Source organism: Ascaphus truei, chromosome 3 (assembly GCF_040206685.1).
Source record: "Ascaphus truei isolate aAscTru1 chromosome 3, aAscTru1.hap1, whole genome shotgun sequence".
In the NCBI taxonomy this organism is placed as follows: domain Eukaryota; kingdom Metazoa; phylum Chordata; class Amphibia; order Anura; family Ascaphidae; genus Ascaphus; species Ascaphus truei.
This window is the reverse complement of record NC_134485.1, coordinates 212,946,047-212,964,150: the sequence shown is the minus strand read 5'-3', so window position 1 is coordinate 212,964,150 and position 18,104 is coordinate 212,946,047. Positions and strand designations below refer to the sequence as shown.

Sequence of the window (18,104 nt, the reverse complement as noted above, 5' to 3'; positions counted from 1 at the left end):
ATCTTTGCTGCTGTGTACAATGAGCGGAATGTTGAGTAATTCATTGCTAGTAGGCCACGGTGGGGTTGAGTATGAACGCTGTTGGGTTACTATCCCCGTTTCATCATTCAGCCATTAAATTGATCCATGTACAATGATCACCAAACTCCTGCAGTCCATCACTGAAAAGGCAGCACCACTTTTCTATAAAATTCCAGTTTTCTAATCACAGATCACGGGCAAATTGTTCCCCTGTCTCCCTCAGCTGTAGATATCCGAGCTTAGATTTTAATTGTTATTTCAGATCTTGTAGACCAATAATTAATTTGCAATAAATATCAGTTTACTAGACACAAAAAACAATAATAATCCAGCCAAAGGATGATATACCGTCTACAACAGGTGGACTATAGTATCACAACCCTCTACAGTATCAGTATGTCAAAAATGGGCTGTAGCTGGGGTTAATACTCACATTTCCTAATAGAATCAACAGTTTAATGCAGATTTGTCTACACAGTAGAAAACGCCAAAAGGGTAAGAAAACAAAAAACAAAACCAGAGCACACAATTAATTTGAGACGAGCAAAAAGGGTAGGAAACTGGCAGCAAACCAAATTTGGTAAACTAAGGTGATGCCTTTAATTGGATTTGTATAGTTTTAATTTTTTTAATTTCATATAATTGTTCCATAGTTATTAGTGGAAAAATGTCATCTTTTGACTGCAGTATTGGCACATTGCTTAATTATGCATTGTGGCGTTCTGCGCAGTGAAACTAAGCTGTCAGCCTTTGTTTAGCTAAGTACAGTGTTTATTAGGGACCCGTGATGATTTTCCTTTAACACTTGCATCCCTGGATGAAATATTCACTTAGTCTTGGCATAGAGCAGAGGTTTGGACATCACGAACAGAACCTGGAAGCTATAGGCCATAGAAAGTGAAAACGCTTGGAGTCCCAAACTAATGTACTGAGGTTATTCTGTTGAATACATTCTATATTCTATAGAAGCGAGCATACCTGCTACAGACTTTCTTTTCAGTTAAAAAAACCAGGTAGACTATAAGAGTTTTTCCAACTCAAACAGGAGAACGGGAATCTTTATCTCCCTTTCCCCCTTCTTAATGTAAGAGCTGCTGGCTATCTTAACAAATTGATCATGTATGAGCCCCCCGCCCGGTGCATACTTATACATGTCTTCTCTTATGATGTCTGCATGAGATTTCCCCCTTACAAACGGTCAGGCAGGAATCAGGGTGTTGAAGCTGCCAGTTACCTACTTAAAGCATTCAGAGACAAAAAAACTTAGGAATGGAAGGGCAGTGCCAAAGAAATGATTTGAAGAGAAAGGGGTTCACATTTCTCCATGTCTTAACCCCTTGGAGCCTGGTTGTTTAGCAGTAAATGGGCCTATTGTCTTAAGCTCTTTTTAAGACTAGACATTCCTACATTACACATCAGTGCCAGAGACGCCTGCAGCATATTACTCTGCAGATGGATGCAGCCCCCGCTTCAGAGGAGAAAGGATCGAACAGCAGCACTAACTGTGATTAGGCAAAAATGCACACAAGCAGAATTAAAGCAACGGTTAGGCACCAGAGGGTTAAAATGGGATTACATGTCAAAGAGTATATAATGAAGGAGAAAGCAAATTATAGAGAGATGTTGTCTTTATTATAAAATACAATGGTAGAGATTAGAATACCTCAAAGTGAGATGGCAACCAACCACCTGAAACGTTTCAATGGTATCCATTTGTAAAAGCCGTTGCAATCAAAGGCCCCTAAAATTGTACAATTGTTAAGTTTGTCAGTGCTCTATTCAACAGGAACAGATTTCTGCAATTCATCTCGATACGAATATATATGTGTACGTCGGCAAGAAATGATCATTGGTCTTGCTTGTGATGCTGGCATGAATGTGTGATTCTCAGGAACACAAAAGTGTTTCTCACGGTATATAATAATAATATGCGCTGAGTTTGTTACATCTTCAACGTATATATTTATGGTATAATACGGCAGAGATGTGATGCATCGCAAGTGCGTATACCAATGGGAATTTTCTGTATTCCCCATTGCTCTACTTTTTGGGCTAGTCATCAGACAAGGGGACAGCAAAAAATTCCAGTACCAAGAGAGGCTGCCATTCTGCACTCTACTGTACATAAGCACCGCAGAGAAATATTAGCACAGCAAAGAAGGGAGTTTAAAGCTGTACTTTCATCTGAACAACTTGGAGGTCAGAGCACGCAAGTTTATAAGAGCACAGATGGCTTTTCCAGTAGGGGAGAAATTAAATGAGACGAGCTTGGTGGGGTGAGAGAGGGCAATTCACTCGAAAAATTGTTGTTCGCTGAATAATGATGTTCTGCAATTGATATTACAATTGATCAAATGGGATTCTAAGGTTACTATGGTGACATGATAAATCGGAAGAGGGATACAACTAGGTTCAGAAAGGCTAAGGATTGAACAGACATTGGGAATGAAAACTGAAGAACTGTTTACAATGAAAACTCCAAGTGCATCACTGTAACTTCTGTGCAGGGACAGAAATGGAATACTCTGATCTTGGCTTTGGCGGCTTCTTTGAACCTAGTTGTGCAACTCATATTGTAAGGGGCTTTGAAAGGTAAAAAAAACACAGGCCCTTTACCTTAGTTTTATTACCTTTACCTTAGTTTTATTATTAATAGCCATTGTACTGTAGTAGGAGAACACAATTTAAGATCATGTGCCAGTTTTTATGACTTCTTACAAGTCCCAAGTGTTAGAAATTTTAGACAACAAGCTTTGGCGCATGATAAATTATGGCACATATTTACTAAGCAGTGCTATAAGACACTTTCCAGCCCCCCCGAGAACACCTATTACAGCCCATGGTGACGGAAGGTGTCTTGTGGCTTAGTAAATACAGTATAGCTCGAAGTCTACACTGGAAGTGCAGAATGAGATCATACAATGACTGTTGTGTTATTTCAGATGCTGGCTCGCCAGAAGGGATGTGCTGAAACACACTGACACAGGTGAATGTTACAATATTTCAAATATTTATTTATTTTTAAAAAGGAGTTTAAAGCTAGCATTTGCTACTGCTTCTTTAAAAAAAGAAGCTCTGCTCTGTGTAACATTCGCTTACAGAATTTTGGTGTATTACCCCCCTCCCTCCAAAAAAAAAAACCACAAAACGCTTTCCTGATAGGGTGTTAAGATTGGCAGCCTCAGGACAAATGAAAACACATTCATGCCAACATAGAGCAAAAAAAAATACTTTGCAGTCTGAAATGAAAAGCATGCAAATCTGTTAAGTCAATTTTCCATCCAGATTTATAGGTCATTGTTGCGTAGCAATAACAAGAAAATGCATTTTTCATTGGCCATTAAAACAATGTTAGTATCTTACTTACGCCTTGAAATCTGAAACATTAACATTTAACCAGCTCAGGCTGTTTAAGGTAAAAAAAGATCACACAAATGCATGCAAATCCTTACATAGGAGCACTTCTATCTATTGCCCATGGCAGCATTAAGGCCCATATTGACTAAGTGGTATTCTGCCATAAGACCCCTTCGGGTGCTGGAAAACAGCTTACACCCATTTACTTTAAGGTTTCTTCCAGTGCTGGAAAAGTGTTTTGTGGCAGGAGACAGCCTAGTAAATATGCCCCATAATCTCTTTTTTATGGCCATGTTTTTAGCAAGTTAAGTAAGCAAAAATGTAAATACAAAAAAGCACCTGAAAGCAAAATATGAGCAACAAATGCACTCTGTGACCTTTAATGCGTATTGTTCAAAAGACAGCCTCAAAATATTCAAAGACATAAATGTACATGTTGAAGTAGATGCATGTATTTTTACCTATACTTGTACACACGCTGAAGGAGATGCATAAAATGCGGTATGGAAGATGACATGCTGTTGCTTTTTACAGAAGAGGTAGAGCTGAGGGGTGGTGGGGGGGGATTAGTGAAGAATGCCATTTCCCTTTCTATAACATTGGAAATACAAAGTGGCCGCTTCATGTGGATATACTTTTAGTACCAGAAATACATGAATCTCTATGTTGCTGTCCCCTCCAGCAAGGAAGGCGATTAGGGGGCTTATTTACTCAGCTCTGCCATAAAATACATTCTGGTGTCTTGTAGCCCAATCACTTAGCGCTGCCTAGGAAATATGGCTCTAAATGCTTTCATTTGCATGTAAGGTCCTGGGGTAGATTTCAAGACATCTCTTCCCTAATGTATTGCGCCCATGCAAAATAATGGAACAGAGTGTGCTGGAGTGAGCTTGCTCATTTTTTTTAAATGATCATTTTTTTTTAAGCACACCTGTGGTCCCGACACCCGCAAATTCAGGAGCGCAAGCCAAAATCGGCCCTGGGTCAGGGACGTCATAAGGAGATTACATAACGGCTTTCTATTGGTGACCCCACTGCCATGTTTGTAGTTCTGGCGGCCATGTTTGTAGTTCTGGCGGCCATGTTTGTAGTTCTGGCAGCCATGTTTGTAGTTCTGGCAGCCATGTTTGTAGTTCTGGAGGCCATGTTTGTAGTTCTGGAGGCCATGTTTGTAGTTCTGGCGGCCATGTTTGTAGTTCTGGTGGCCATGTTTGTAGTTCTGGCGGCCATGTTTGTAGTTCTGGCGGCCATGTTTGTAGTTCTGGAGACCATGTTTGTAGTTCTGGAGGCCATGTTTGTAGGTTTCTGTCTCAAAATCGGCCCCAAAAATTCACAAATATCGGGGAAACCTGGGGGAGGGCGGAGGAGTCTCCAGATGTCAGGGTGCTACAGATCAACTCCAGGGTAGGATAAAGAAAACATTCTGGGGGGTGGGATTGCTTCTTTAAACGGAGTCAATTTCATGTGTTATGTATGGTAACCTCACTTAGTACAAAAAAATATATTTTATCTTCTTTATTTTATATGAACGCACATCCACAATCACGAATAAGGAGCTGATGTCATAATTATGAACCCCTTTTTTTAATTATTTATCTCATGCTGCATAAAACCATGCAAGTCTTTAGCCATTGAAGAGGTTGTATTAGCTACATATTTTGTTATGCTGCTGGTATGGATTAATCCCTGTATCACCAAAGGGGTCTTTACAGGTATGTGCAGGGAGCCCCTTCTGCAGTAAATTGGAATCTGATATGACAGAAGTCAGGCATGTGTCCCACAGGTCAACGTCAATCAAGGAGGAAAGTGCAAGGTTGCTCACCTTAGTTTACGTCCAAAGTATTGGGGGAAAGCTGCTCATCGTGGTCGTAACGGATGAGCAGAGATCAGCCAATAGTTTTCTATTACTCTGGTAATTCAAAAGATAACCTGGGCACTGGACTGTGCCGTTTTGAAACAGGTACTATTAGTAAATTCAGCAGCAAATATAAAACGGGAGTGCTGTGGGTCAACAGGATAAGTGAGGCAAGTAATGAACAATTGTGTGTGTAACCCATTTACTGTCCAAGCAGTCAATGAGTTAATAAAGAACTAAAATACATTGCTCAGCCACAAGAGAGTCACATAGGCAAGAACGTAGTTCAACTGTGGTTAAGGCACTCGTCTCTTAGATGGAGTAAGCCTCAGTGTCAGTTCCTTAGGACGTTGGCCAACTCAAGTTACAGTATCTCCCAGTGTCCAACACCTTACACCCATTGACTTCAAGAAAGACACCTTGAGGCCAATGGATGTCACATGTTTTTCAGTGCCGGATGACGTCAATTCAGTTTCTTGGTATAGTGATTACATAGCTTTTGTGATTTCTAGTGCACAAAGTACTAAAACAAATAATTTTAAACAAGACATGAATTGAATACTTACAGCAATTCCATGGCCGAAGCCAGAGCCTGGTTGAGGACTTGCAGCGCTAATGTAGTTACCCACACCGGAGTCCTGGCCGGCGTTTCCATAGAGATCAGCGACCGGTCCTGGGCTGTTGGCCCCTGGAAATCCTCCAGGTCGACCTGGGTTGGTGCCTGCCGGGGAAGCGGGTGCGCCATAATTCGGTTGAGCACTGTAGCTATTCAGGACTGGTGTGCAGAGAATAAAGCCAGGTATGAGGGCAGAAGCCTAGCATGCAGAGTTATTACAAAGAAAACAAAGCAAACTGAATAAGCCAAACACTATAACATTCTAGGCCCGACTTCTAACACTCAACCAAGGCCATTCTGAACGAGAGCATGAACTCATTGAAAAGGTCAGCCCACACTACCACTAAGAAACTTGAAAATAAAAACCCAATTACATCCATATCGAAATAGCAATCATTAAATGCGCCACTGCCACCAGAGAGCGGGGGTGCACGAGGTTATTTTTCTACACATCTCATTCGATGATCATGCAGTAGATAGGTGTCTTTTCTTTTTTTCTTTTGGTAGACCTGGACATGTGGAGACAGCATTCACATCCCATGCAAACTACAAAAGGAACTTAGTTTTAGACTACACAATGTGTGAAGTCTGATAATATGATGTTAATTAAAGTGCAAGACTCCTGGGGATTTTTGGAAAGGATCTAGTAATATTTAAATGAAAAGTGTAAAAAAAAAAAAAAAAAAAAGAGAAAAAAAAAATTAAAAATGACAAGGAAGACTAAAAATGGTCCTGGGGTGAGAATTAGGCTACGCTTATAGTTCCGGTAACGTCAGGCTACGGTCGCTAGAAAAATCAAATTGAGATGACTTCCAGCGTCCTTACCATAAGTGCACGCGACGGTGGCAATGCATTTGTTTTGACGCGACGTCACCAGCACTATAAGCACAGCCTTAGAGATGTGGACAGTCTACAAGACAGGGAAAGTCTTGTAAAAGTGTCAGCGTACTGGAGATCTAATACTTTTTATCCGAGGTTCAGAAACTAGGCATATAATTAGAATGCGGTTACATCCTCTATTGCTAAGGGACTAGGAAGGGAGTTACGTCTTAACTATTTATAGAAAATGCAGGGGTGCAAGCGCATGATGCAATGTGGACAGGGTTTCATAGAAGGCAAGGAAGAGATTAGCTTTCACATGGTAAACACATTAATATATATATACTGTATATATATATATATATATATATATATATATATATATATATATATATCCACAGTTGTAAACAGAACTACAGAGCTGCTTTATAAGAATTGCAATACAATCTTAAAAGCTTTGTAAAGTTATATACATGAGTTACACTTCCCATATCTGAGAGATGATGTTCCGCTATGTGATGTGTGCTGCGTCTACTACTGATAAAATTGTTCCATTACAAACCTTTCTACTCAAAGCTCTTTGTGCTTTCATCATAGCGTACATGGCACAGTATACATGAAAAGCCTAACAATCACATTGTATAAAGCCCTAAAATGCAGACAGAGACCTAACTGTATAGATAACATCTAACGGGCTCAGTAGTTTACTTACAAAGCAGTCAATTTTGCAGATGTAAAACTATCCAATAATAAAATGCTACACAGATAATATTAATCCAGTGAGAACGTTAATACAGATTTTATGGGAAACGAAAAGCTACGGTCCTGTTGCACGGAGATGAAATCACTGCAGGACCACGTGCTCGGATCTTAAGAAGTATATAGCATATGGTTATATGAATCTCAGGAGCAAATTGGACTGGCCCTTACTAATGTTTTGAGATATGCCATGAAATAACAGAAAATCTCATTGAAACCGTTAACCTAACTTTCATGAGTAGACTTTTAGAAGTCCTCCTATATGTATTTGGGCCAGTGGAGCCTTTATATTCTATACACATTCTAGTAAAAGTGTAACAGCTGATAACACTGCTGTTTTAAAGAGGTTGTAATAAAGTCCTCTCTAGTGTAAGATCAAGAGACCCATCAAGGCACAGAGAACTTTGAAACTGGAAGGTAAATATATAAGAAACACTGCTGTGGCTGGACTAAAAGGTCAGAGGCTGTGCTGTGATCCATCCTAAGATGTCACGTTACAACATGGCTTCCACTATGAACTGCGTCTTATGTGCACCCACATATTCCCCCTGCAGCTGCCACCCGTTTGTCAGGGGAAACAAATAAAAAAAAAAAAGTTGGGATTTGCAAGGCGCTGAGCAGACTGTAAACAAACGCCCACCATTCATTTGAGCTGTCTTTTCTTTCAAAGGAATGAGACAAGACTGTATGCAAACAAGGGCAATTAAAGACAAATAACAATAATAATGAAAAGATCATAATTAGCGCTCTTAGATGGTCGAAAAATGTTTTTCCATTCTCATTTGTCAAGGAAAAATTGTCATTTTCATTTAAAACACACTGCACTTAAACACATTATATATCTATTCACTGTACAACGTATCTTTCTAAAACTAAAGCAGGCCATTAGGTTCATGACTCCTCCTGCAGTGCTGGGGAACCCTACAATGCATGTACACTCCGGTTCTAAAGGGCTTAAGAAGACCATAGGGACTGTCCTGTAGATACAGCCTGTGTGGGCTTATTCACATCTCATTGCTGAATTCTTCATTGAGATTCCAAAAGAAGGCTGAAGTTAAACTGAATATTATTTTGTATAAAGTATGGTACACAAGCACTGCACACTGAAAGGAGAGGTTACCACGCCATTATGGTGATTCATGAATCAAGGTACAGTATATCCCATTTGAAACATTTTTGGAGACCACCTCCTATTATTAAAGAAGCACAGTTTGTAAACCCTTGACTATAAAGTCTATAAGGTTAGGAGCCTAAGAAGCAGGGACAAGATTGCCATGTTTGCCTCATTCTACCAAATGGTGTCACCCATGACCCTTTAATAATGAAGAGTTTATAGTGTGTCCATGTACTGAAAAATATTACTACCACTGGAGCAAGACATTGCACAAATACTCAGAGTTATGAGGGTAATAGAAAAATAAAGATATAGATAAATGTGCATTTAGTCATACTGCCACACGGGGACGTGTTGTTTGAATGATAAAAAGAGACGATAAATTAAAGGAACAAGAAAATGGATAACAACAAAAGACCCAAATAAACCAAGAAAATGCAGGGGGAAAAAGAATGTGTACCTTCTTCTACACTGTTCTGCAGAATTACACATTGCACGATATATCAAACGCATTGTTCTACAGTTTACGGAAGTCTCCCTCGTGCAGTCTGCAATAAACTATATTAAAAAGCACTGTATACCGTTCCAGAACTCAATAACAGTGATATACCAAATAACAGTGATATACCAAATAAGTAAACATGTTGATCCAGGGAGACATCTGGTTGCCATTATTTGGAGTCAGGAAGGAATTTATTTTCCCCTTATGAGATATCATTAGAAAATCTTTCACTGGGGTTTTTTGTTTGCCTTCCTCTGGATCAATATACTGTAAATACAAATATACTATAGGATAAAGTGTCTGCCATCTAAATTTAGCATAGGTTGAACTTGATGGACATTTGTCTTTTGTCAACCTCATCTACATTGTAACTATGTAATGTAATGTAATTCTAATCATACAGACAACATGCATATTATAATCGTTAGAAGAAATGCAAGTGAAAAGACGTAGAAAATAAAGATATCAATCTATGAACACAACCATGTTTTTGTAATGAAACCTTATAATTTAAAGTAAGTGATATCAGAGTAAAATAATGTTAGTTCATTGAACACTCATATAATGCTGTATTCATACTTCACTGATCATAGAAATGATGTCTGACATAATCCCTCCCACACATTCATTATCATCTCCATTTACCGTGGCAGTGTAAGATGTTCAAGTCTATGCATTAGACCAGGAGTGGGCAACTCCAGTGCACAAGGGCCAGCAACAGGTCAGGTTTTCAGGATATCCCTGCTTCAGCAGAGGTGGTTCAATCAAAAACTGACAGCCACGTGTGCTGAAGCAGGGATATTCGGACCTGTTGGTGGCCCTTGAGGACTGGAGTTGCCCACCCCTGCCTTAGGAAAACAAATAACAGGGTTCAAAAATCTACCAGTCGGAGGCTGGGAATGCATATTTAGTGATGATGAATCTGCGGAGTCACAGCCAAAAAATGGAACCTGTGCTTTAGTAACAAATACAACCAATTTTCTTATTTAAATAGATCAACGCCCATCATAACCATGAATGGGAGGTTAATTCTGCAGTGCTAGAGGTTTGTAAAACTTCATTTCTTGCCCTCTTAAAAAGAGTAGCAATCACTTTTTATATGACATGTCATTTAAAACTACATTTATGAAGTACTCCTTTTAGGGTGTGACTACATGCTAAATAACAGACTATGCTTATATCTTATCAAGGCACTGAAAACTAGTCGCTAGAATAAGCGCTAAGCCAAAGTGCACACTGTCATCTCTATCAGACACGTATCAATATCCGTTTACACTTTTTGAAACTTTTATTGTTTTGGTGGTAGTCAAATGTTTTGAATCGCTTTGCAATTGTTATCTAATCTATTTTGCGATGAGGGTGGCAATTCTCTATTAAACAGTTAAACCATTGTTTTCAGGTAACTGCTCGGAATGAATATCTCAGGTCACGGCAAGAGGAAAAAACATTCATTTTTCACAGGAGCCTGAAAGAACCTAAGGAAGCAAATGACATTTATAGTTTATTTCTGGATTTAGTTCTTGCCGCTATGGATTCCCCCTTTAAAATAAATAAAACACGGTTAGTGGAAACAAAATATCTGGCCTACTTTGCGCCCAATAATGATGTTTTTGGGGGTGCACAGTAAATATAGAACATGTATTTTTCTATTCATTCTGACTACGTTTGATACATCGGTCAGGTTCATTTGTCAGAGCATTCATGCCTCTTTGTTTTTGTTTTTTTTACCCGCAGCATGCTCACCCACCCCGTAGTTCTCCACTGCAAATGCTGAAACTGATCGCACACAGGGAAAATGAACATGAAGTAAACTTCTCATGATGAGAAAAGAAGTGTGTGCCTGTGAAAACCGCAAATCCTATTGTGCCATATTTTGGGAACTTCAATCAAGTCCAAATAGTTGCTGCATTATGTTTGGTAGGGGGTAGCCGTTTAAACGCTCCATATTTAACAGTGGCTTTCTTCATAGAGTCAAAGGGAGACCAAAAGGGCATACATGACTACATATCAAAACCAGCAAAAAGAGGGCCCGGGCAGTTGGCTAATACCACATGCTTTTCATTTCCTGGAGTAGAGCAACTCGTGTTCATGTCTTCTTCTCTTTGTGAAACGCAATTCATCATTTCCCCTAGACTTGGAACTGTACAAGGCAAAGAGGGTACTTTAAGGATCCGCCGGCCTCATTTCACTGTGCTGCATTATTACATAGTGGAGAGAGGACCGTGCAGCCACAGCAGTGCCATGGTTCCCAAAACTCTCAGTGGCGAGCACTGGTCACAACCAGTGAACGCACCCAAATTGAACATTTCAATCTGAATAGAATACTAGTTGGCTGACCAGAAATCTGACCTGGCTCAAGTCTCTGTGGAGAGGTTGGAAAACCACCGGCCTAATGGTTCAAGCCACTTATATTGAAATTCAAATCAGTTTTGTGTACCTAGCCTTCAAAATCCTCCTTCTGTGCCTTGGGTATGAACAGTTCAATTGCCAAGATTTTGGCTGAGAGATTAATTTTTCTTGTATATTTTAATTGTGCCCAAAACCCTGTACTTCTACATACAAAAATATTAAGGCATTTGTGTTTTTAGCTAGTATAGCTACAGCACTCTGTCCAGATAATCTACCATTCGACTACAGTGGTGCTCAACTCCAGTCTTCAAGACCCCCCAGCAGGCCAGAATTTCACGATATCCCTGCTTCAGCACAGGTGGCTCAGTCGATGATCCACCTGTGCTGAAGCTGGGATATCCTTAACACCTGACCTGTTGGTGGGTCTTGAGGACTGGAGTTGAGCACCCTTGCTCTACTGCATATCAGCAGTTGAGCATTTTCCATGCTATATGCACTACAAAATAACTCTGCGGATACTGATGCTGCACAAAGTGCTTGGTAAGCTTATCTGCCTTGCTGGCTTATACATTAATACAGTATGTGAGCTAAGAGCATCCTTGCAAATGTATCCCAGTGTTGGACATGAAAGGTCGGCATTAGAAGATAAACCCCCGTCCGATAAAATACAGTGATCAAGTCATGAGTCATTATGGCATTTTCCTGTTTTTTTTTTACAGTTATGTGGATTAAGAATTCGGCCCACAAAGGAAAAGTAACATCACTCTGTGGCAATCAATTCTTCATGCAAGATTAGTAAGGATGGAATATATAAAAAAAAAAAAGAAGGATAATATGCTCCTAAATACAATAATTCCTTGCATAAACTAGGCTACTAATAAAAACATTTGTTTGGCTTCTAATTAGCTATAAAATACTGATACAGTATGCAACTCAAAGTGCGCTAACAGGAAAATATACTAAAGGTGTTTAAGGTGTTAAATTATAAGCATCTCTTGCTTTCAGTGGTCCCCTTCCACAAGCATGAAATTAATGCAATGTGGATTATTTAACACACTCTGTGCCAGACTTATATCTTTCAACTAGAAGGGATTAATGAACTATTGTTTCAATTCCCTATTGCAGCCTAGTGCTTTCCTAAACGGTGACACCAATACAAAATGATATAACACACATTACCCTTGCTTTTTGCATTTGTTTTGTAGAAATATTTATGTTCAATATTTGTTGGAGCCTGTTAAAAATGTTTCACATTGTATACAATTTTTTTAATAAAAATCAGAATTGACCAATGCATCAAACTGTTCCTTAAGTAAACAACTGCCAACAAATAAAGTATTTATTGTGTACGCCATAGTATTTGTCTTTTGTTGCTTCTGTGACACTTCACAACCTAAAATTGTGAAAAATAATGTTGAGTTGAAATGTGTTCCAATATAATTTTTTGTCAACATCATCCTAAGTGGGACTTGGGTGATAAGTAAGATGAAACACATCGTATGGAAAGTTAATAACTTTGGGCACATTTACAAGTTTCAATAAAAACAAAACAAAAAAAACATGTTTGATTCTACTACAATCTCCTGTTTGGTGGAAATGTACAGATGAGGTCTTGGACAGAAAAAACATAGGTTTACATCCAGGGAAGAATGTATGCAAGTGATTTGTTTATATAACGTATGTTTGCAAGACTGCATGCACCTATATATGTACCTATAGCAACATGTAGACTTGCTTCCGTTTTCCATTCACTCGTGCTGTGTAAGTGTCGTACTGTAACACATAATGAGTGTTGGACCAAGTAAACAAACAGTGGATGCTCAATATGACTGGCATGCAGGCCCAGGCTTCGTGCGCATTACCCCTTGTGAATGTTTGCTCCCGCCCCAATCCCACCCCCCCCAAAAAAAATGAAAGGCTGTACAAACCTGGGCTCTTAAACTGATCCGGGCTGGGAAGGTGATGGAGGGGGGAGTTACTTGCTGAAGCAGCATGCTCACTACGAAGCATCTGAGCTGTTCGAGGCCCCATGGAACCATAATCCGCGAACGATAACGCAGCCCGTTGGTCACCGGGCGTGGTATAGAAACCATAATCTGGGATTCCTAGAGACATATTGACTGCATCACTGTGGGTTCTAACATTGTGACTCGGTGAATTAGTGCACTCAAGAGAAAAATGCAAGAAATGTCAGGCAACAGTCGAAATCTCCACACAGGTAAGCTGCCAGCCCTCGCCCAGCTTTTCCAATGCTCCTTCCCAAAAGGACTGGAACAGGAGTGGCCAACTCCAGTCCTCAAGGGCCACCAACAGGTCACGTTGTTTGGGTATCCCTACTTCAGCACAGGGAGCTCAGTCATTGACTGAGCCACTGATTGTACCACCTGTGCTGAAGCAGGGATATCCTTAAAACCTGACCTGTTGGTGGCCCTTGAGGACTGGAGTTGGCCACTCCTGGACCAGAGTGTAAACCAACTATTGCTGCAGTGTTATTAATGAGCCGTTGTGGAGTCTGCTAGTCATTTTGGGGGGAAATAACCCAAACAGATTGTGACTCGTGTCTGATTAATCAGTTTAAATATACATATAGTTTTAAGCAACAGTTTATGGGATTTGCGAGGGGAAAGAAAGAACTACTAATGGAAAAAGTGAAAGCTGACATTGTTTATAATAAGGGAACAAAAGGGGTAATTTGCCTGGGATATCACACATCACTTCCAGCCACATCAATGGCCAAGATCTGTTCTACACAATAAATGAAAGCAATTTTAAAATAAACCCTCTTACCTCCAAATCCCAATTGCTGTTTCCATGCATGTTTTTCTAGTGAAACGTGAGGCACTAGAGACTATTGTTAGAGTTTCTAAGTAAATGGGCTAGAAAGAGTGTGCCTGCTACATAAAGCATTGAAATAACTGTATAACCTATGGGCTGTTTCATTTGAACACCAGTTATTAAGCATAGATGTAAACAGTCAAGATGGGCAGCACCATTCTGAAAAGGGGGTCTCAACGTATTGAATATGCAAATCCATTTAAAGAGCTATACAAATCACATGTAAAATAAAATCATTGATCAATACTTAATAGTATTGTTCTTACCAGCGTGTCATTTTTTTGGTACATATTTAACATTTCTGATAATATTTGTGTGCAGCTTTATACTGTATGGGGGTGCTGGGTGAATAAGTACACTTTGACTATGTCACGTAAGATGCTCTGAGCTTGGACTTATGCAGGGCAGTAGTCTTATTCAACCCAGCAGGTACCATTTTATAACAGCATCACAAATGTTCAATTATTGTGTCCGCAAAAGGAAAAAGAAAAATGGAAAAAAACCTTTAAACTCATCAGACATACAAACAATCTTTGCACACAATATTAGAGGTATCACTACAAGCCCGACAATAGATGCATTAATATCGTCTGGCGAGAAAGCAAAGCTATTGCTGTAAGTGTAGACATGGCAGATTGTACTGATAGAACCTGGTCTCCTAAATAGTAATATACAACAGGTCCTAAACAAGTACTGTAATGGTGGTACAGTTAGCAGTGCTTTCTACAACAGCATTACAAACATCAACAATGTACCACGGCAACCACACTTGATCTTCATTCAGCGAGAACACGCATTGTCAGTATAAAAATGACTGTATACGTTTGTTATGCAAAAACCTCCTGGGCTTCGGGCACAGCTGCCAGCATGGAGATGTGCCGGGAAGGCAGGAATGTCACAAACTGTGGTCAGTCTTGCAAATAAGATTCCAATTTTTAGGAGCCCACTGGAACAAAATGAGTAGCCCACATCTACATTCCGAAGTGTTATATAGAGCAGGTACAAAGTAAATATACTGTATGTACAAAAGAGCCACTCAACTTGCAAAAATAACATAGGTCCCCCTGGCGCTTGTATTTTGCAAGGCTGTGTGACTTAATAGTTATGCTCACAATGTCCACAATGTTCCAGTCACCCGGTAAAATAACTTGGGCGCTAAGCTTTTTGCAAGGCTGCTGTAAATAAACCCTTATAGTTATCACGCTAGGAACCAAACCATGCTGAATAAGCATTGAAGATCTTATCTTAAGTCATCCATTTTACTTTAGTGACGCACACAAGGAGAATAGTACATAATGGTGGTTTTCAGCCTTCTAAGAACCATGGAACCCTTATTATCACAATGTATTTTGACCCTGGAACCCTTTAAAATGTATTAAGACTGAAACCCTAGCACATTTGTCCAGCAGTAAATATGTAAAAAGTGAAAAAGGATAAGGTTTTAATTCATCAACACTTTCAATTACCTCCTTCACACTTTTACCAGCATACCTGTGACACAGGGGACATTTAAAAACATTGAGCAAGGGACATTAAAAAAAAAATCAGAATACTAAAAAAAGTGACATGTGACAGTATGCTGCCTTCATGTGGATCGCCTGTACTTTTTGAAGCTATTTATCTAACCTTAAAAAGTTGAACTCAAATGCCCAAAGCCACTACCTCCAGTGTGGTATCTCGACTGAGACCATAATTAACTCCATCACTGACAGAGGTGCCTGCAATGCATTGCTTCAAGCACCTTTGGAAGCAAAGGGGGTTAACATCCAAAGCTAAGGAGAAGGCAAGGATTCCATACATGAACATGTATTTGTTATTTTATAATATACAGAAGGACAAGGGAAGGTTTAAAAGACTACCGGTGCTTTTGGTCTGATTGTGTATCCTAAAGAGGTTTCACGTAAGTCTTGTTTAAAGTTAGGGAAAAAATGTTTCACAAGGTAAAAAAAATAAATAAAGAGTCCTGCCTGACTCCATGCAATCAAATGGCTCCCTAGATCAATACTATGCCTTTGTTTTAACCTGTGCGACATTATCACTGTGACATCTACTTTCTAGAGATATTCAATCCTATCTGCAAAGTAACTACTGTATATGCCTTCAGTGACGAACTGACTGCCTGGGTGGATGACTGACTGCCTGGGAGGGGGTGCATGACTGACTGACTGCCTGGGTGGGTGACTAACTGCCGGGGGTGGGTGACTGACTGCCTGGGGGTGGGTGGGTGACTGACTGCCTGGGGGGGGGGGGGGTGGGTGACTGACTGCCTGGGAGGGTGGGTGACTGACTGCCTGGGGGGGTGACTGAGTGCCTTGACTGACTGCCTGGGTGGGTGGGTGGGTGGTTGACTGATTGAGTGACTGGGTGGGTGAGTGTGTGAGTGACCTTTTCCGGGTGGACTCTTGCTTTCTGCTTCCTTGCTGGGAAGACGCTTCAACCCCTGCCCCCGATATCCCTGCGGCTGCTGCCCGGGGCAGGAGGTTGGCCCGGGGGGCTCGGGCACGGGACGCGGGAGGTAGGCAGCTAGGGGGCGCGGGGGAGGTGAGACTGGCGATACCGCGGCTGGAGGCGGGTATGGGGGAAGCTGGGTTGGTTGGCACGGGAGAAGCTGGGTTGGCTGGCGCGGGCTTTCCACTGCACTTCCCCTCCGTTCCACTTTAGGAGCAGGCCCACAGACAGCAGGCCGGACACCCTGCTTTCACTGCGCGCCGGGACCTCGGCTCTGCGCATGCGCACGGGAATCGCTGCTTTTTCTTTTTGTAGTAGTAAAATGGGCACGCAGGGGGGCCGGGCCCCCTGACTCACGGGATCCAGGACGCCAACCCCGACAGACCCCCCCCCCCTGTTGGCAGGCCTGGTAGCCCCTGAGGACTGGAGTTGCCCACCCCTGAGCTAGAAGGATGTTCATATATGGCAAATCTAGCAAGGGCTTATCTGAAACGTGTCAAATCTATGAAATAGTAGTTATGATATAAATCGAGAAGTATTTTGTATTCCTTTCTCAAAACCTTCCTTTTCTTTAAAAATGCCAGATATAATGATATTTATTTTTGCATACGGCTCTGCATACATTTTACAAATCAGGATATGAGTTTTTATTCCTTCCAGCAGTGCACATTCAAAACACCGTTTTCCTTCTCATTTAGCAAGGGGAAATTACTATTTACAGTTTGCATTGCCAAGCAAACTCAGGCGCAGCAAGGAGATTTGTCCCAAACACCTGTGTTCCAGCTACCCCCTACACACAAGTATAATTAGCCTGAAGCCTGAGCTAGCTGAGGCTTGCATCTCTACACCGCAGACAATTGCATGGACCTCCAAGAAGCCTTGCATCTTACTACGCCAACACAAAATATCAATGCTCCTATTAATTGGCCAATCATCAGTGCAAATATTTCTTTTAATATATATATATTTCATTCTTTTAGTGCGTGTTGTTGCGTTTTCTCTAGTTTCTAATTAAAGGTTTGGAGATGTCATCTCCGGTGATAAAGCCAAGTGAAATAACAGACACGTAGGAGACTGCACATGCTGAGAATCAGGAGGTGTGGGGCAGATGGGAAGGAATTAAGATGATCTTCCTACAGAAAGAACTTGCTGCCTTTTCTTGTTCCTCCGTCTCGCTAGTTCTGCGTCTGCAATTCTTTTAATTTGATAGCAAGGCGTCTGTGTATCAAGGCAAAACAGATTCGATTATGGGGCCAAAAAAACCTGCACTAAATTGAAAAAATCCCTTTGAATGTAAAAATCCCATTGAAAGCAACATTTTTTTTTTCCTTTGGTATTTTTTTTGCCTTACAATTCCACCACTTTGCCTTGATACATAACCACACGCCTTTTGTTAGATGTGTTTATACCAGACTTTACACGCCTGCTA

At 40.6% G+C, this 18,104-nt stretch overlaps 1 protein-coding gene across 8 annotated transcripts in view; it reads right to left on the bottom strand.

The window, feature by feature from the left end:
• The window catches only part of MSI2 (musashi RNA binding protein 2), a 575,344-nt gene that overhangs the window by 11,722 nt on the left and 545,518 nt on the right, over window positions 1–18,104 (bottom strand). For 4 of the 8 annotated variants that reach the window (XM_075590055.1, XM_075590052.1, XM_075590054.1 and 1 more), the window contains 3 exons: window positions 13,321–13,497; window positions 5,800–6,008; window positions 1,685–1,762 (listed from right to left, as the gene is read on the bottom strand). In XM_075590055.1, the coding sequence (XP_075446170.1) occupies window positions 1,721–1,762; window positions 5,800–6,008; window positions 13,321–13,497 (428 nt within the window). In that variant the 3' untranslated portion in view covers window positions 1,685–1,720. The remainder of the gene's footprint in view (window positions 1–1,684; window positions 1,763–5,799; window positions 6,009–13,320; window positions 13,498–18,104) is intronic. The other 4 variants (XM_075590057.1, XM_075590058.1, XM_075590059.1 and 1 more) reach the window with 2 other exon arrangements.